Source organism: Alligator mississippiensis, chromosome 13 (assembly GCF_030867095.1).
Source record: "Alligator mississippiensis isolate rAllMis1 chromosome 13, rAllMis1, whole genome shotgun sequence".
NCBI lineage: Eukaryota > Metazoa > Chordata > Crocodylia > Alligatoridae > Alligator > Alligator mississippiensis.
The window spans coordinates 21622529-21642797 of NC_081836.1; the positions used below are offsets into that span (position 1 = coordinate 21622529).

Genomic DNA, 20269 nt, shown 5'->3' on the forward strand with positions numbered 1-20269 from the left:
TGGAGCAACAGAAGGCCATCCATAAGATGGCTTTGCTCGGGGAGATTGGGATCAGCGGCCCCCCTTAGAGCTGAGTGGGATACCATCTCCCAGATCTTGGTGGTCCTCAAGCCCTTCCTTGAGGCCACCAAGACCCTCAGTGCTCGCGATGCCCTCCTTAGCCAGGTGATTATAGCGAGGGAGCTTCAGAACTAAATGGAGAAGTTCCAGGTGATCAATGTTCCTGGCTGGGACAAGCCACTGTCACCAGACGTGCAGGCACTGATGAGGTGACTGAAAGAGCATCAGGAAATGGCTTGATCCCTTGTGGTCCAGTATGGTCCACATACTAGCCGTCATGCGTGACCTGAGGGTGAAGGGGAGCATATGCAGCAGCCAAAGCCTAGATCAGTGGACAGAGATACTGGTGAAGAGTGTCAGGAAGGCAGAACGGCGGAGGCAGGGGGACATGGAAGAGGGGCATCTGCTGTCCCATGCCAGCACGCCATCCAACAGCCAGTCTCCTCCTCCATCACAGGTGCTGCCAATGTGGGCCAAGGGCATGGCTTCCATGCTGGGATCCAGAGGCACCAGATAGGTAGTGCTCAGGGCTTTGTGGCTACCTATCTCGTCGAGGATGTGGAGCCGCTACTGTGCAGCCCCTTGGCCTACTGCGCAAGCCGCAGCCACATTTGGCCGGATCTGGCCACGGTTGCTCGGGAACACCTGTCCTGTCCACTGACCAGTGCTCCAAGTGAGAAGGTGTTCAGCACTGCTGGGGATATAGTGACACCCCACCACACCTCCTTGGATCCTGGTTTGGTGGAGCAGCTGGTGTTCCTCAAGTTGAACCTCCCACTGCTGGGGTTCCCCAAGCTCCAGCTGCATACGGAGTGAATGCCACCCTCCTCACTCCATCTCCATCCTCACTCCACCTGCACCTATTTCCTTTTTTCATTTTTTTTAAACCATTCAATGCCCTGCTCTCAGAGCTGGAGGGAGCACTCACTGCATTACCAGCCAGCAGGGAAGAACATGTCCTTGCCGAGCTCCCATACCAGGATGAACTTGGAGGTATGGGCTAAGGCTATGAGGAAGGAGGAGGCCCCAGGTCCTGGGCACAACCACTAAAACCACTCCACCATGGTTGGGAAGGCGTGGCAGCCTCAGGAAATACCACACCAAGGAGCTCCCTGGTGAAAGGCAAGTAGGAGGTGCTATAACCTTCAGCCACCACACACACACACACACACACACACACACACACACACACACACACACACACACACACACACACACAGAGTCATGCCTGGGGAAAGCTCAGACCTGTCATGTCTTTGACAGGCCTGAGGCTTGCAGGTTGCAGTGGAGTTGTGGGACTCTAGGTGAGCTCAGCTTAGCTGCCTGGGATACTAGCTTTTGGGTTGAAAAACCCTTTGTCAGGCTGAGGAAGCACCTGCAGTTGGTGTATGTGCTTTTCCTGGGTGGAAGGAATAGTAAAGAAACCAGAGGCTGGCATGCAATGCACACAAGAAAGCCAGTCAGCGAAAATGGAGGCATCACAGGGTGAGGGACAGGCTGGGGATGGGGATGTAGCAGGGGAGGTAAAAGTGCAGAGGTACCTGGGGAGTCAGATGCCCAGCAAGTTGTAGCGTCAGAATTCCAATGTCTATTTTGAGTCCATGAATTTCTGTACCTAGCAGGTTGAAGTGCAGTTCATAGGCTTGTCTGTGAAAATTGGTTTGTAAATTCCCTTTGAGGATCAGGCCTGAGAGATTGGAGACAAGTGGGGTTCTGTTCTTGTCTTTGATAGATTTTTGGTGTGCACTCATTCTGGTGCACAGTTGTTGCTCGGTATTTCCTACGTATCTTCCAGTAGGGCACTTGTTGCCTTGATTGTATTGTATTGTGAAGATATCTCCATACTGGAGATATTGTTGGCAGGTTTTGCATGTCTTGTCATGGTATGGCCTGGATCTATTTGGTGTGTTTTGGGCTATAGAAAGTTGGCTTCTGGTGATGAAGTTAGTGAGGTTCAGTGCTTGTTTGAATTTACAAACCACTTTTCACAGATGAGCTTATGAACTGTACTTCATCAGCCTCCTAGGTACAGAAACTCATGGACTGCCTTGCACCTGTATGGGGGGTGCAGCCAGAAGCCAGGGTACTGGGTGGCCTCTGTCCTTGGGCACCACCACCCTGCTTCCCCCCGCCCCCCCAGGAAGGCGCACACAGCATGGACAGAATCTGCATGGGGAAGAAGGTGCTTTATTGGTGGTGGGTGGGGTGGGTGGTGGAGGGACTCCATGGGGAGGGGTTCTGTGGTTCAGGAGGGAGGGGGAGCCGGGGTCTGTTCTGGGGGAGGGAGGAAGGGATCTGGTGTTGGGGCAGGCATCTGTGTTTGTGGAGGGAATAAAGTTCTTTTCTGAGAACTGTCTGCAGTGAGTGTGGTGCTGGGCTGTGCAGTGTGTCTGGGGTCTGTGGCCTGACATCCAGGTGGTCTACAGTGGTGAGTTCAGGAGCAGGTGGTTGGCCAGAGCCTTGCACCCAGTGCCCTGGCCCTGGCCCCCACTGGCAGATGACTGGGTCACCCGACGCATCAGCGGGGGGCCCCGACACTGTCGCTGCCACTACAGCTGATGCTCCCAGTGCCAGGTGTCTTCCACCTGCTGTGCCTACTCTACCCTGTGCTTCACAGATGTTATGCAGCACAAAGGCTGCAATGATTACTCAGGGGATGTTGGCGTCCACAGCCTTGTGGTGGGTGGTCAAGGTGTGCCAGCATCCCTTCAGGTGGCCAAACGTGTGCTCCGCCAATGTGCAGGTCCAGCCCAGGCACCAGTTGAGGTGTACTTGGTGGGTGTCCAGATGGTCAGTGTAGGGTTGCCTGAGCCAGGGGAGCAGGTAGGCAGGATTTCTGTTGAAATCCTCGGTAGTCATGTTGGCCATGTCAAAGAGCTGGCCAACGTAGCAAAGGCTGGTGAGCATGGCCAGCTTGAGCAGGACGATGGCCAGCTGGGTGTCCGTGGAGAGGGACTGCCGCAGGTTGGTGGCCTGATGCTCCAGGTGTGGGTGGAGTTGCTCGAAAAGCTCCTGGAAAATGGCCCAGGTCATCTGGAATTACTCCAGCCACTGCTTGCCATCCCAGGTGCTATGAACGACATGCAACCACCGGTCCTGGCTGGCCAGGTGTGCCCACAGGCTTTGAGGTTGGAGCCCCAGGAATGCGTAGATGGCACTGGTGGTAGCATCCAGGTATGCGTCTTCAGCATCCCTGCCAGGGTCCAGGTGGTAGCATGATGTCCGTGTGGTGGCAAGGGGCCTGAGACACTGTGGTGAGCCTGGCCAGGCAGCTGTGCCATGCAGGGAGGCTGGCAGGGCCGAGACTGACCTGGGTCAGGTGGTGGTCACTGCAGCGGTGCAGCATGGCAAGCAGGGTGGTCAGCAGGAGCCTGGGGTGTTAGATGTTGCTGCTGGGGCCTGGGGGTGGAGCAGTCATTACACAGTGGGCACAGGCTCCGGCGACAGACTCACAGAGTGATGTGGCCAGAGCTTCCCGTTCCCCCTGGCTGCTGGAGAGGGCCAGTGTAGGGTCAGAGGGGGTAGGAGCAACAAAGCCGCTCCCAAATGCCTGCACATGTAGACGCCTAACCAGGTTGGGTTTATTCCAGAGTAAATTATTCTGGAGTAAACCGATCAGCATTTGCATGTGTAGATACACCCAAACATTCTCATCTGTGGGCAACAGAACAAGGAGCAACAGTCTTAAGTTGCAGCAAGGGAAGTTTAGGTTAGATATTAGGAAGAATTTTCTCACTAGGAGGGTAGTAAAACACTAGAACAGGTTACCCAGAGAGGTGGTGGAAGCTCCGTCCTTGGAGGTTTTCAAAACCTGGCTAGACAAAGCTTTGGATGGGGTGATATAGTTGGGGATGGTCCTACTTTGAGCAAGCGGTTGGACTAGATAACCTCCTGAGGTCCCTTCCAACCCTAAATCTCTATGATTCTATAATTTCAAAGGAGAACCCTGGAGGTTCTATGAATCTGAGGACCTTTGGGTGGGAGAATACATGTTATCACTCAACTAGAAGGTGGAAACTGACACGAGGCAAACTTTAAGGTTATTGTTCTGTAATTCCAGGAGATAATGTAATACATCTGGAACAGCAGACCTGTGTTGGTTAATTTTCCTTACCTGGCACCAGGATAAGAAACTAGCCTATTTTGCCTGGTACATACATGTGGTTGAATCCCATTAGATAAAAAATGTTCTTTCCAAGTCAAAGACATCTTGGCTTTGTCTGCAGGAGCCATCCGACATCCAGGTTGTTAGATGGAGGAACTTGAGTTTAGATGCAAGACCTTCCCTTCTCCTTGTGTTAGCAGGTTTTGGCTCAATGCTATCAGTCTGGGATCTTTCACTGACAGGAATGGTAGATAAGAAATACTGATAAGAAAACTGTCTCAGCCATGTGGGGGCAATGAGTATTATGAGAGCTCAGACCTGTATCACCTTGCAGACTACTGGCAGGATTAGAGAAATGGAAGGAATATATATATATGAGACTTCTCAACCATTGAATCATGAATGCATCTGAGATGGAACCTGAACTGAGCCTTCCCCTGGAACAAAAGAAGAGAAGTGTTTCCTGTAGATTTCATTTGTGAAGAAGTCTATGGTAGGGGGACCCCAGTTCACAAATATGACCTTGAGTATAAAACTTTTTAGAAGTCTGTTAGAGGTCTACCTGCTTAGGTGGTCTGCAGGTATATTCTGGAACTTCGGCAAATGCACTGTCAAGAACACCAACAGATGTAACTGGTGATCTATGCACCCTAGGCTGCTCTCGTTGCTGCACTGGTGGAGAGATTTGGCACAGCCCTATCTGTTGATAGAAAACATTGTGGTGGAATTGTCAGTTATGATCTGGAACTGACACTAGCAAATGTGCTGGAGAAATGGCATCCAAGCCTTCTTTACAGCTCCAAGGTCCAATATGTTGATACAGTTATAACTCCCTTCATGACCAGAGAGCCTAAACCTAAGGATCTCCCAAGTACACTCCCAGACATTCAGAGAGGAGTCCTTACTATCATGATGCTTGGAAGGAATGATATAAATTATATTTTCTTGCTCACCTTACTCTGATCTCTGATACTGCAATCCACTGATTCAGAAAGTCTTTTCCTGAATAGCAGCTTGCACACAGCCAGGCCTATAGAAACATTTAGTCTGACATGCAGCATCACAAAACTGCAGGAGTCCATGTTCTCTAGTACAGACAGGCATTTTGTTAGGCATCCCTCAAACAAGATAAAACTCCCTTGGTGCTTAAAAGCAGTCTCTTGGGAGAAATGACCTTGCAGACTTTGAGTCAAGACAAGTCCCTGTGAATTTGAAAGTGTTGGCTGGGGACAGAGTAGATTTCTGGTAGCTGATAGGAGTCCCAGTAACTGGAAGAGGCTTTATAGCTCTTTGTAGGTTTTTTGAGTCACCATTACCAAGAGGACTTTGATAAATATTCTCAAGGCTGTGGATAGGTCAAGAGGCAGGACCCTGTACTGGCCATAGTCTTGATCCATCACAAAGCAAAAGCATTTCCTGTGGGTGTCTTACAATGATGCAGAAGAATGCACCTTATATATCAGGAGATATGAACCAGCCTCCCTGATGTGGTGAGAGTAACATTGATGCCAGAGACCACCTAGAATATGAGTTTACAAATCAATGCACTGAGCTTTCTTAGACCCAAGTGTGGTTGCCAACCACCCTTTTTTTTTGGTACCAGGAAGTAATTACTGGAAAAAAAAGTTTCCTCTAGAATTTGGGACATATTCAGTGTCAGTGAGAGAAACATGTCTGGCAACACAAAGAAAATCTGTACTGCTCTACAAGGGAGGTGTGCCTCAAGGAAGTCCTGCTATACATCAGGACAGTCCTAACAGGAATGGAATAGATATGCTCTTGCTGCCAAACCATTAAGCAACCAGGCAATAAGATGAATTAAGTACAGGAATGGGTCACATATTCTGCTCTTGTCCCAAGAGAGCAGGTTGAGGAGCAGAGGCAGGAGAACACAACACCCATACTGCTAAGTGTCAAAGGGCCCTGAAAGCATGGGTGCTGTATCAGGTTGGTGCTCTCATAATGGTCTTGCTGGATGTTTGTAATAATGTGGAATTACTGAGATTGGGGAGAAAGCATACTGTAGGTTTTTGCACCACAGTATCAGAAAAGCATCAGAAAGGGAAACCAGAGGTGACCCTCTGTAATCTTCTCCATCACAAACATCTATTTCTGGTAAGACAAACACTAGGAACTGTCAAGAGAGGATTAAGTCTGTGATTTCCTACTTGTGGTGGACTGACATAACAGTTTAACAAACCACTGTGTCATAATGAAGAATGAGCTGATGAACCCTGAAAGGTTAATGTGGTGGCAAATAACATTGCATCCAGGTAGCTTCTACACTGAGCAGAGGGTCTGATGCCTCCCTGCTTGTTTCTATAATACATGGACATGCATAGTTATCCCTAGCTGTAAGTGCAGCCCCAAATGAAGGACAGGGATACTTACACATGCTCAGGACTGTCAGTTGGGCTTTCTATGTGGAAGGCCATCTCCTCACATGCTCTTGACCTGCAGATGCCAATACATGCCTCTTCAACCAGTTTGGGAGTGTCTACCACCAATGAAGCCAAGACTGAAAGAGCAGCCCTTTGAAGGCACTGCAGGATTCTTCCTACCAAGCCAATGATGGTAGGACCTTGTCAAGAACAACCACGGCATTCCAAAATAATGCCTCCCTGAGAGGTAAACTGACTGTATCTAGGCCTTGCAACCTCCTGAGATCTGGTATGTGGTGCCATGATGGTGCAGGATGCCATATGGCTAAGTAAGAGACAAGGTCATCAAGCATTCCTTCAGATGGGGGATCAGTTTCCTTATCATGTGGAAATGCTCCTGTGGGAGAAGGACCTTGGCTGACATTGCTTCCAGAGTAGTCTCTATGTAGTCTGGGTTTGAACCGGTATTATAACTGGTTTTTAGTAATTTACCATTAAATTCAGTAATTTTGGTAATTTACCATGAGTCCTAGTGAATAAAAGAACTCTTCTGTTGTTTGGGAGTTGGCTGCTACTTGTATTGCTATGGGGCCTTTTATTAGCCAGTTATCCAGCTAAGGAAAGACTGCAGATCCTAGCTTCCTGTGATGCATGGCCACTATTGCAAGGATTTTTGTGATGACTTGCAATAGAGAGGCCAAAGGCAGGACACGGTCCTGGGCCATAACAAAGCATAGGTATCACCTGTAGAAGTGGATGGCTATACAAAAATAAGCATAAGTAGTGTAGCCCTATAGTCCTTTAAAGAGTAGAAGGGTCTTGTCCATTTTACAGCTAAACAGGAGAGATCTTCCATGGATCTCTGGACCTCTTATGGAAGCCCAGACCCCACTAGTTACAAGGACCTTCGCATGATTACAAGAATGGCCATGGAAGGCAATGTCACATTCACTGCATCCAAGCAACTTTCAGGCCATTATGATCACGAGTTTTTCTTATGCTGCAACTGAAAGGAAGCAGTCTCCAGAAGTAGAAAGGAGCACATTAATGATTATATGGTCAAATACTCTAAAGTCTTATCTGGCCAATACGGCTTGATAGTTCACAATATAGAATTGTCAGTTTAAAAAGGAGTAGACCCTCTTGTTGAAGATGTATAGATGCCTGGGAACTTTCTCTCAGTGTCAACTTGGTGTGTCCTGACCTTCTGTTTGCCACTGTCATCACTGGCAAGAAAGGAGTGGGGTGCAAGAAGAAAAAATCTGTGCCCTTCTCGGTATATTTGTTGTGTGGAAATTCCAAATTCTGAGGGCTAGCCTTGTTAATCAGACTTGCTACTACTTTCTAAAGGTCTGGCTGGTATAAGATATCCATAAGCCAATGATTCTCAACTAAGGTGCCACAAGATCCTTTTAAGGGTCCTACAGGGTGCCACAAAACATTAGCACTGTTAGATATATAAGGCTACTTATGCATGACTTACAAGATAAACCCAGAGATTTCAAATAGGAACCCATAATTTCAAAAACAATTCTAACCTGTTGTGGTCTTTCCAACAGAACTGCTCTATTATTTTTCCATGGTCAAAAAATAAGTAAAAGCTAAGAGCTGGTGTTCTTCAAGTGGTGCCTTGAATCTAAAAAGGTTAAGAACCACTGCCATAAGTGAATGTATAGATGTGTTCACAGTTTCACCTGGAGAGAGATTAAGATCCTGGACTATTTGCCTGAGAAGGCCCAGAAACCTCCAGATTCCTCTACTAAAGATATGAATGGAAATGGTGCCTGAGGAGACAAAAGGCTCGTTTGCTTCCTTTAATGAGGGCAAGTGACCCAAGGCAACGGGACACTCCACAGAATAGAAGGCAGGAAGGACTAATGTGTTCCTGGAAAAGAGGAAACAATGTGACCGTAAGCAACTAGAATACTGGACTAGTTTGGTTTACAGATGTGGGACCTGAGTCCATGTGGGGAAGGGAGATATGAAGGCCAGTTTTTAAATGTACTGAGTGAGTATTAGCATCACAGTGCCAGTAGTTGTTGCCATGATGACTACAATGATGAAGCCCTCCGCAACTGGAGTGGTAGGACTGGATAAGGGTCATCCTTGATGCTGGAGCATGATGTTGAGAATACCCGATTAGTAGAACAGTACTAGCAGATCTGGTAGCAAGATAAAGGCCTGTGTCAACAAAGGGCAAAGGAAGTTGTGGTGGCATCTGGATGCCAGGAGTTGGACAGTGTGTTAGTGTGGACACAAGCCCAACCAAAGTCAAGATGGCTCCTGCATGTGGATCAACGTAGATTAACAACAGGCAACAGTATTGTACTGGAAGGTGCCAAAGACGATGATAGCAGTAACCTGGAGCAATTTCTTCTGCTTCTTGGAATGTGAGGCCTCTTGTAGTGTCAAGATGTTTGGATCAGTGGGTGCTGATGGCCTCAGGGATCTGATGTGCTCTGCTTTAGAAGTCCATTGATGACGTTTCAGTATGGACCTTTACACCAATATTTCCCAACCAGTGTGTTGTGGCACAATGGCATACCATCAGAAATGAACAGGTATGCCATGGAATTTTGGAAAAAAGTCATACATTAGAAAAATAAATAAATGAAATGTATTGTTTATATAAACTAGTTTTGTAGACAGAACCAAAGTGTATTGTGTTGTGTTGCTGTTCCAGTGTACAGCAACTGGAGTGTGAGATGGTACATCGTGCTATGCTCTAATAACGTTGCATGTGGTTAAAAAAAAAATCATGTTGAGCGGAGTATTCACAGAACGTACAGTTACAGTGGTAAATAGGAAAAGGAAAGTGGGTAAATATTTGAAAAGACAAGATTCTCATGCCTCTACATCTACTTCCACCAACAAAGCTGAACATGAACACAAGGAAGTCAAAAGGGTGAGCTGACACTACTGTGAGAGTTATCTACATTATGGATTTTCATTTACCAGCGAACCAACTTACCGTCTTCCACTATGCCTCATGTGTGGGGAAAAACTTTCAAACCATGCCATGGTGCCAAGTAAGTTAAAACAACATCTTACACCCAAACACAAGTCTCTTGCCAACAAGAATAAAGATTTTTTTCAAGCATTTGAAGGAGCAAAATGAAAAACAAGTGGAAATGATGAAAGACTGTGTAATGGTGTCTGATAAAGCGCTGGAAGCAAGCTACTTGTTTGCTAAGCTTGTTGCGAAGACAAAAAAGCCCTATAAAATGGCAGACTTTAATTCTACCAGCATGTAAAGAGATTGTGAGTTAGGCTCAGATGCAGTCCATGAAATCACAAAGGTTCCCCTTTCAGACAATACGCTAAGTTGTCGCATTGATGACATGTCTGCTGATATTGAAACTGTTATTTGAGAAAGAATAAAATCAAGAGGAAAATGTGCTTTGCAGCATAACGAGTCAACAGCCATCAGTGGTCAAGGCTCAGCTCTTGGCTAATGTCAGGTATATTGATGGAGATGGTAAAAAGAACATTATTTATTTTGAAAACAGCTACTAGGTAACACGACTGGAGTGGAAACATTCAGTGACAAAGGCCTATTTTGAGGAGGGAGAACTGGAATAGAAAATCTGCCTGAATGTCTGCACAGATGGGGTGGCCTCTATGACAGGGAAAGTGAAAGGGTTTTTAAACAAGGTCAATTAAATTTCAATTTCAATTTATTAAGGATTTTGGCTAAATGCCATGCTCCCAAAAATGACATAACACACATATGACCATCATACAAATATTATACTAAAAATAGAGCCCACCAACATAAAAAACATTATTAATATAAATATAATAGTAAATCAAGACATGAATCTATAATATTGTTGTACACAGATCCACAATTGAGACAATACAATCAAATCTAATGTTAAAATGTATCACTCATATCAGTAATAAAGGATATTTAACTCTAATCGCCTCAGCCTTATAAGCAAAAATTGCAAAATGGTTTACTAACTTTGGATCTGTTTGCTGTAAAAGCTAGATTAATTTCTCTGTTTGCAAAATGTATCGATTTCTGCAAGAACGGTAATAAACAGGGTCTCCTTATGTCATTATATAAAGAACATTCTAAAACATAGTGGATAGTATCTTCCAAAACTCCTAGACAGGAGTCTAGGAGCAACATCCTTGGCAACATCTTTTATCCCTTGGAATGGAAAATCTACATCCAGTCACAACAGCTGTGTGCATCTTTTTGGTCCTGAGTCTAGTCAAAGAGGATTGCCATTTATTATTGAGATCCAACTGTAAATACCTTTCTCCCGCTCAATCTAATTTCCAAAAAGTATGTTAGGGTGACAGTATTTGGATCTTGGGGAGCATTGAATTTGCAGCTGAACAGAAGGCTATAACCTGTGGTCTAGCAAGCTGCTAACCACAAGGCAGAATGGCATGTTAAAAGAAACCTTGCAAGATGCTTAGGCAAGCATTTTCCTAACAACATAGTAGTGTTGTAAGATATATAGCTCACTGTATAAGAAAAACAGGATGCCGCCCACTGGCTATCATGAGGAGATAAAGCAGAAGCAAGACCTTAGAGATGGTGAAGAAATCAGCAAGAAACCACAAATGACCAAAGGAAGCCGGGGTCAGGGTCCTAAGCATGTGCTTATAGCAAAAAGATATGTAAATAAGTAAAATGCATAGGCAATTCCATGCTAATGAAATAGATAGTAAACAGAGGCGGAGCTTAAGATAAGGAATATGGGTGGGACAAAGGTGGAGTAAATGTTAATGAGTATGAACCAAAGTGTATAAATATGGAAAGAACTAATGTTTGGGGCAGCTCCCCGGTTTGTTGGAACTGGCCTGAAGCCGTCTCCATTTTGAATAAAGCTGTTGACGCGCAATGTGTGCAGGTGATGTGTGATGGCATCGATCTGTTGTCTCCCTAGTTGTGCGACGCGTGGAGTCGAGGTCTAACAGTATATAAAGGGGCAATATGAGTAGCCCTAGCCACTGCAAAATCATTCTGCCTGGCAATATCTCGTATCCTCTGAAAAACCCGAACCTTTTCTATGGGGGAGAAAAATCTTTCGTTATCTTTGAGATAGTATCCCACTCCAGAAAGTGCAAAAGTACAGGAAAAAAAGCTAACCATGGTGACTGGAGAGGAGGGGGATTATTAATACCTTCTATGTAGCTTAATTTAAGCAGACAAGATGGTAAAAGGGGCAGGATTTTAAATAAAAATCCCGCCATTCTCATAATAATATTAGTTAATATAGACTCCATTCCTGTCTCTTACCTCAAAAAAGATGCAGGCATTGAGGAAAGGGAGAGCCAGAAGAGCTCTAAGAAACTTGTTCTGAGGTATGTCTACATCATTACTAGTGGCATAAACCCATACTTCTGCGCCATGTAAGATCTGAGAGGTAACTTTGGCTTTATATGCTGATAAAGGAGCTTGGACTGATTGTCCTGCTGTGGTTTCATAAAATTTCTTTATAGCCACAGTCAGTTGGGCTGCCTTAGTTTTAACTGACTGCATATGATGGTTCCATGATGGAGAAGCTGCGAATAACACCCAAATATCTATAGGTTTTGACAACTTCGAGTTTCGTTCCCCCCATATTTCATGGATATTTCATCAAACGACTTCCCCAATCCATTATTTATCATAATTTATCTTTAAGTTATTTTGTCCACAAAGATGCTCAAAAGTTATAATTGCTTTCTGTAATCCAATAGGAGTTCTTGATAGTATAATAGTGTCATCTCTGTACATTAAAATAGGGATCGGGGTTGCTAATAGTTTTGGGTAAACAAGGTCAAGCAAAAATACCCTGATGTGCTGATGACCCACTGTTTCCTGGACCGGGAAGTGCTTGTGGCCAAAATATTGCCAAAAGAACTCTCCTCAGTGTTGGATGGAGCAAAAAAAATAGTGAATGTAATAAAAGTACAGCCCCTGAGAAGTTGCCTTTTCTCACTGTTATGTGAGGATATGGGAGCAGAACATCAGAGTTGCTTTTGCATATAGAAATGTACTGTCTTTCCTGTAGAAAAGTTCTGCCATGTTTGTATGAGCTGAGAGAGGAATTAAAAAACTTTTTAACTTCGGAGCAATCTGCATGCTGATGTAGCATTGTGTGCAAAGCTTGCTTACCTGAGTGATTTACTCCAATACCTCAATGATCTGAACAGGAAAATGCAAGAAAGAAATGAAAACCTTCTCTCCAGCACTGATAAACTGCACAGGTTTAGATATAAACTAGCTCTCTGGCGTGAAAATGTAGCAAAGGGCAAATTAGAAATGTTACCCCTGGCAAACATGGCAGATCCAACTAGTAGTGTTTTGGACAATCTAATTTCTCAGCATTTGAAAAATCCTGAAGAGAAATGTAGTTTTTATTTCCATTCAGTTTGTACTGAAAATTTTGAATGGATCTGTGATTCTTGGAGTTCATCTGCAATGGAAAGTGCTAAGAATATTTCAATTATGGCTCAAGATCAATTTATCAAATTAAGGATGGATCACAAGTTTAAAATTAAATTTGGTGACATGCTGTTGGACTTATTCTGTTGCAAACAAATATCCAGTACTCTCAGAACATGTGATCTGAGTTTTCTTGCTGTTTTTGACAACATACCTGTGCAAGTTAAATTTTTCAAGCCTGACTTGCATCAAAAACAAACAAAGAGAGCATCTGAGATCCATGAAGCAAGAGCTCCAAGTTGCACTGTCACCTGTTCCTGCCAGGATAAAATGACTCTGCACATCAAGACAAGCCCAGTTTTCACACCGAAAATAAGAGGGGGGGGGGGGGGGGGGAGGGAGGAAGAGGAGGGAAGGCTGTGCTTCAGAAAATTTTTATTAATATGTGTGCCTTGGGCTGGAAAAGGTCGGGAAGCACTGCGTTACACTACCAAGATGGAATAAAGGGAAGTTCAGCCCCTGATGCTTTACAAGCCTCCTCCAGATCCTAACATGACAAGGAAATCTCTCAGTTTGTACTTTTGGTACCTCTGCTATTCTAGAGATGCATCCCTGGCTGATTCCAAATGATGGGAGCTCTCTGTGCAACGAACTTGAGGAGGCATTTCCTTCGAGCCTAGTTCCAGAGCGGCCCTTGGAAGACAACTTTGACGTGGTGAATCTGTGCCAACTGACACAGTGTTGGAAAAGATGATGGGCACTAGGAGGAAGCAGTGCTGGGGGAATGATGCCAGCCTGATGACTCAATGCCAGGGTCTGAGGACAACCTAAGGGACTTGTGCAGTCTTATCTCGTGCCCCTTCCTTCTCCAGGGCTTGAACAACTGGCAAATGCCCTACTCATCATGCACACAAGACTCCCCAAGGCAATACAAACACCTTGTATGGAACTGAGGCAGGAATTAGTCTCTAATAAGAGCAGGAGCTGCAAAAACTGGGTGAGTTGGAAGAAGACATCAGAAGATGACTGAGAAACGAGATTTTCCGCCAGACTGCTGAGATAGAGTGTGACAAAAAGAAAGCAAAAAAGGCCAAGATCTGCTTCAAACAGCAGGCTGTAAAAAGTTGGTACTATATGGTGTTGCTACAAAAGAAAATAGAGAAAGAGAGCACTATGAGCGCAAGGCCCCTTGAAACAATCTGGATAAGAAACCCCCAAAACTTAGGGTTTGGGTGAAAAAAAAAAAAAAAAAGGGAGAGGATAGGGAATATAATGAAGAGAAGCCAAAAAGCAACAAAAAAGCAAAAGCAATGGTCTGGCAATAGCTAGTCTGGCAATAGCTAGTCAATAAAATGTTGCTCCAACTCAGCCAGACTGTTGACCTGAAGAGGGGTGCTCTGTTTGTCATCCCTTTGGTACAGGGGCAGGGAAGGGAGGGCCTGAGCAGCAAAGTGTACTAAAGTAAATAAATCTCTAGTCAAAAGGCTCATGGGCTGAGAATATGCACATGTAAAAATGTGTGTAGGCAACTACTCAAAGGACAACTAGAAATGTAATCTTCCAAAGGCCCCAAACCAGCAATATTTGGTTGGAGGGCACCCCTCCCTCCCCAAGTAATGCACAAACCTGACTGCCAAAAGGAATGGGGGGGAGGGGAGGGGAAGCTTGTATTTTGCTAGTTTCTCATGTCCTACCTTGCAAACATGCGGAGATCCTCTGGGTTCTGGGCAGCAGAGACATTAAGAATAGCTTCCCGCTCATGTTCTGACAAGCTTGCTAGCAGGTTCTCAGTCATCCGTTTATTTAATGGCGAATCCCCACCAGGTATCAGCTCAGCACTGGAATTATCCATGCTAGGGCTCGTGAGTGTCATATCATCACTACTGGCTATAAGAGGGAGAGTAAGAAGATAAAGAATCCATATCCCACTTAACAGGGTGATACAAAGAGAACAAACTTAGCAAACAGTGTTTTTGGTGTTCTGGGAATACTGCTGGATATAGATAGGTGAACAGAGCACAAGTAGTGAAAACTTTGGGATTTCAGCATCGTATGTTAGATTTAATAAGAATGCCTTCCCAGGAGTTACCTTGAATCATACCCTTAAGATGGGCTATGGGAAACTGGCAATTATAAACTTTTCCAAGCAAGCCATACAAATCTGCAGGTATGGACACAGGTTCATTTGAGGCACTTCCAATCCCACTCCAATTTGAAGTGCTTTGACATCAAGCAAATGTAAAAGCTCTGTACTACCAAAGCCCTTCAAAATGACCCTGGAAGCCAGGCCATGGTCCAACTCTGCAGTTAGGAGGTGAAGAGCAGAAAACACTACGCCTTCAGGCTCCAGAGACAAACCAGAGAGCAGAGGAGAGTGCTGATTGTCTGCCTGTCCCAGCACAGTGCTAATTCACACCCCTCCTCCCACTGGCTTGGAGTCCATTGTCACTGTGGATCGCATCAGTTTCACTTTGGGAGGGCTAAACAGTTTCGCTACCACCCTGGGGAGCCCAAAACAGGCCACTACTGTCTGTTAGCCTTGAATCCCTGCTCCAGCAGTATCAGGAGGTTCTGTCACTCCTATCCTACTCAAAGCACAATCCAGGCCCACCTGAGCATTTCTATATTCTATTAATTTGCCAGCTGCAGTGCAATGGCATAGAAGGACAAGCCATCATGACCAAGGCCCTAAAAGGGCACCTCCTTGAGATGTGCTACCTGCTTTGCACTACAACACCCACATGCCCAACAAGGACAGCATCATATAGCTGAAAGGCAATCTTCTGTGGGATCACCTGAAAACAGTACACCAGTGCTTCTGGTCCAGGAAAATGAGCAGTAACAGGTGGGAATGCATAATTCTGGGGATGCGGGATGATAAGCAGTGGCAACAGACCTTTCAGATGAGTTAGGTCACTTTCATGAAGATCCGTGCTGAGCTGGCCCCATTGCTCCAGTAACAAGGTATCCCTTGCCATGACCACTGCCATCTGGAAGTTGGCAACCCCCAATCTCTAGTTTATGGCAAACCACTTTGGCATAGACAAATCCATAATAAGCTCAGCCATATGGGAGGTGGGCCGTGCTATCTAGAAGGTGCTGGTAGTGCAATCCCTCCACCTCACCAATTCCCAGCAGCTCATTGCTGCATTTGTTTACATGGGCTTTCTGAACTTCATTGGAGATATTGATGCACTTGCATTGCCATCCTGTGCCCTGTCCACCACAGTTCAGAGCATATCAACCACGAAGGCTTCTTCTCCATTGTGCTTCAGTGCACTGTAAACCACTGAGGATGGTTTACACCCCTCACCGCCAGCTGGTAAAGAATGATCCACAATACCTGAGGTTTTAGAAAATCCAGCCTGGTGATGACTCAGGGTGGGGATGGAGTGGAGAGGCTGACTGTGGAACTACCAACGTTGAATTGAAGGGAATGACTGCTCCTATCCTCCTAATTGGGGCTGATATACCTGCTCCTCCCGTGATTCATGGAGCCTGACACAGGGCCCTTGGATACCAAGAAAGAACTGTTCAATTACCAGCTAATCAGCTGCCACATAACCTCTGAGTGCACCTCTGAGCATCTGAAGGCATGCCGTAGGTCACTGGGAGTACACCCGCATGCCACTGAATGCTACCTACCCCAGATGGTTCTCAGCCTGCATCCTTCACAACATCTGTGAGGGCAAGGGGAAGTTTTGTTTTGTTTTTAGAGGCCTAGACAGAGGAAGCTTGGCATGCTAGAGGCAGCTATACAACACCACAAGCCAAGCCTCTGTGTCACAACTACCACTGCTGTTACAGAAGTCCTGGAAAATCACTTTCAGAGATGCCCGGACGCAAAGTGAGAGTAGGGCATGACTGAGCAAGGGGTGGACAAAGCATGGGGCACAATGTTATCTCTTTTGTACCAAAAAACCCTTTTATTAAACAGTACACAGTCAAATCCCTATATTTTTTTTCTTAAGAGAATTCATAAATAAATAATTAATGAATTGGGGTCTGCATAAGAACTGGAAGTGCTGTGTCACTGGGGGTTTGCAAATGGGAAGTGATGGCATGTATCAATGACACCCATAAGAACTGGAGTCTGTTCAAAAGGTTCCCAAGAGGGATTTGGGTGGCATGTCCTTGGTGTGGACCAGGATGAGAGCAAGCCTTCCCATTGGCCCACTGGGTTGAATGGGCTTGAGTCCCAGGATGCAAACCCTTCCTTGGATGTTGACTGACTGAGAATCTATGAAGTGGAGGGGAGCTGCTCCAAACCTTATTACCCCAACTCCTCAATGAAAGTGAAGTTCTGAAAGTTTGGCTGAAGTAGGGGTAAGGGATGCAGATCTTGGAGCCAGAGAAGGGGGGCAAAGTGGGAGCATAGAACAGCCACAAAAAGGCAGGTCTGGCTTGTGGTTGGGACTGTGCCCAAATCTGCTGACTGCTGCCCTGGTCTCAGACCTGTTACAAGGGCGGGGGAAATCTCTGAGCATAGAAACTAAGAGGGTGTAAGGTAGAATCGGGGGTGGGAGGCACACAACCAGCAGACCATGGGACCTACAGTCTCTGATTCTCTACCCTGTCTGGGCTGCTAGCTTCCAGAGGACTCAAGTAATGATCTCAGCAAGCTATCCATCTTTGCTGAAGCTGTGACTCTGCACATTTCCCAAGGCAGAAAGCTGACCTGGCATCAACATCACCTATTAATAAAGTGTCAGATTTGAATTCGGCCCGAATCAGGGACAGAGATTCAATTTGTTGATTCAGATCAGTTCCCGATTCGATTCAGCTGAATCCAAAGATTCAATGCTGATTCGGAGAATCAACGATTCAGACATAGACACAGCTTTAAAAGTTTTTTCTACATACCTTGAGATAGCAGGCACAGCTCATGATTGCTGCATGCTGGGGTTCATGTAGCATCCCACAGGAGCGGAGGGTGGGCCTCCACATGCTTGGCCGCGAACCCAGAAGAGGACCGTAAGTACTTCCAGTCCACTTCCAGGTCTGCCAGGGAAAGTGCTGGGAGGCCCCCCTGCACTCCCCCAACTCAGCCATCAGCTGCAGGGGGACCCTGGGTGTCCCCCTCATACCCAGGAGGCACCAGCAGTTGAGCCGGGGGGGGGGAGGGCAGGGCTGCGCACTCCCCAGCAGACCCGGAAGTGGACCGGAAGTGATTCTGGTTGACTTCCAAGTCAGCTGCTGAGCACACTGGGGAGCCCCCCCGCGCTCCTGTAGGACACTCCATGTGCCCCAACATCGCAGCATTCATGAGCCCCTGCTATCTAGAGGTACGTAGAAAAAACTTTTAAAGCTGTGTCTATGTCCGAATCTCTGAATCTTTCCAAATCTCTCCAAACTGATTCGGAGGGTTCCGATTCAATTCGGAGAGATTAAAGGGTCCTCCGATTCAATTCGGAGATTCAGCCACCAAATTGGGCTGAATCTCCACCAAACTGAATCAGGGACTAAAGCTTCGCACAGCCCTAGAGGAGACCATAACAAGGTGTGTCAACACCATCTCAAGTTGCAGCATTGTTGGTTGTAGCTGTGTTGGTCTAAGGCCTTAGCAGGCAAGGTTCTTTGGGTAGATGTGGTAATTTTTATTAGACCAACAAAACAGTTGGAAAAAAGTCCTTTGCATGCTCTCACGCACAAACACCCTTTCTTCAGGCAATGGGAGACTGCTGATATCATGAGTTTTCCAAGGTAGAAAAGAAGCTAAAGTAACAAAGAAGTCTGTGAAGATGCAAATGAGTAGAAGTTTGGAAGACAAAGGGCAGACACAGAGGGGGAGAGGGTGGGGAGGGGAGAGGAAAGTGGATTTATGACACATTACAACCTGCCTGACATCTAACACACCAGGTAACCTGCCTATTAGCTGACCACTTGCTTTCCTTCACACTTTTCCCTCCCTCCCCCCCCCCCCCCCCCCCCCCCCCCCCATCTTTACTCTTTGTCTTCCAAACTTCTTCTCATTTGCCTCTTCACAGATGTTGATGCACCTTGTTATGGTCTCCTCCTCTGCTGAGTTATGCTGATGCCCTGGTGACTTCAGCCCCCTTCCTCCCCAGACATTATGGTATGAAGTTGTGATGATACCTCTGTAGCATGGGTGGGCACAATATGGCCCGCAGAGGGACTTTGTCTGGCTCGCGGTGGGTCCCTTGGTCTCACCTGGTGCAGGTGCTCTCTGGTCTGTGGTGCGTCACGCTGCTCCCTGTGCATGCAGCAGGGCTGGGGTGGCTCCACAGCTGGACTGCCTTTCTAGGTAGCCCAGGTGGTAGCAGCTCCTTCCAGCTGCCACTGTCGCTAGCTCTAGTCCTGTGGTACTGGCAGGGACCAGCACGCAGTCCAGACCCCAGCCTGTCCCATGCCCTCTCTGACTAGCTACAGACCTGCCAGAACTCGCACACACAGCCTCAGCCTCAGCCCCAGCCCCAGCCTGCTCCAGACTCACGCACCCACATTGTGCAGTAGTAGCAGCCAGGCAGAAGTTGCTGCTCGGTGTGGGGGAAAAGCAGCCTCTCCCCTTTGCTGCTGCCAGGCCCTTCAGAAGCCTGCACCCGGGCTACCCTGCAGCTCCTCTATACTGTCACTGCTGCCCTGCTGGGTGGCCTGGAAGTGGCAGCGATGGTGGTAGAGAGGAGCTGCAGGGCAGCCCAGGCATGAGCTCTGGGTGACTGCAGCAAGGCAGTGGTGAGGAAGGGGGAAAGCTTTTTCCGCCCCCACACCAAGCAGCAGCTTCTGCCTGGCTGCTGCCACTGCCCTTGTTCAGCACAGGTTAGCGGTCTGGAGCAGGCATGGGGAGGGCTAGGGTTGGACCTGTGTGTACAAGTTCCAGCTGGTCTGCTCCAACTGAGGTGAGTCCGGAGTGGGCATGGGGCGTGTCAGGGCTGGGGCTGTGTGCTGTTGGCAATGGAAGGGAGGAGCCACAGGGCTGTTGTGAGAGAGGAAGGGGAGGGTGCTGACTGCCCTGCAGTAGCTCCCCATAGCACTGCCTATGGGGCCTGCAGGACCAAATAATTGCCTGCCTCTGCTCTATAGCCTCCATGCTTGAAGTACTTCAAACACTGCATCTGTCCATGCCCTACTGGGGGGGGGAGGGGGGGGGCGAGACATCTAAATCCCACTGATAACAATTTTGGTTTGAAGCACCTCTTCTCACAAGTAATTTGTTAGCAAACTCTACCTTTGCTATTTCTGATAATGGAAATTCATGCAGATAAAAGCTTGTGCATATGGATGAGTGTGATGGTCACTGCTGGCCGTGGTATGGGAAGTAGATCTTAGTGAAGTAACTTGAGAAGAGTGTACCAAAAGACATCTTGTCAGGAT

General features: G+C 46.7%; 1 protein-coding gene across 7 annotated transcripts in view; it reads right to left on the minus strand.

Annotated features, from left to right (window-relative positions):
* NPRL3 (NPR3 like, GATOR1 complex subunit) overlaps nucleotides 1–20269 on the minus strand; it is a 151290-nt gene that overhangs the window by 4765 nt on the left and 126256 nt on the right. For all 7 annotated transcript variants that reach the window (XM_019482365.2, XM_059716343.1, XM_059716344.1 and 4 more), the window contains one exon: nucleotides 14632–14824. In XM_019482365.2, coding sequence (XP_019337910.2) covers nucleotides 14632–14824 — 193 coding nt within the window. The remainder of the gene's footprint in view (nucleotides 1–14631; nucleotides 14825–20269) is intronic.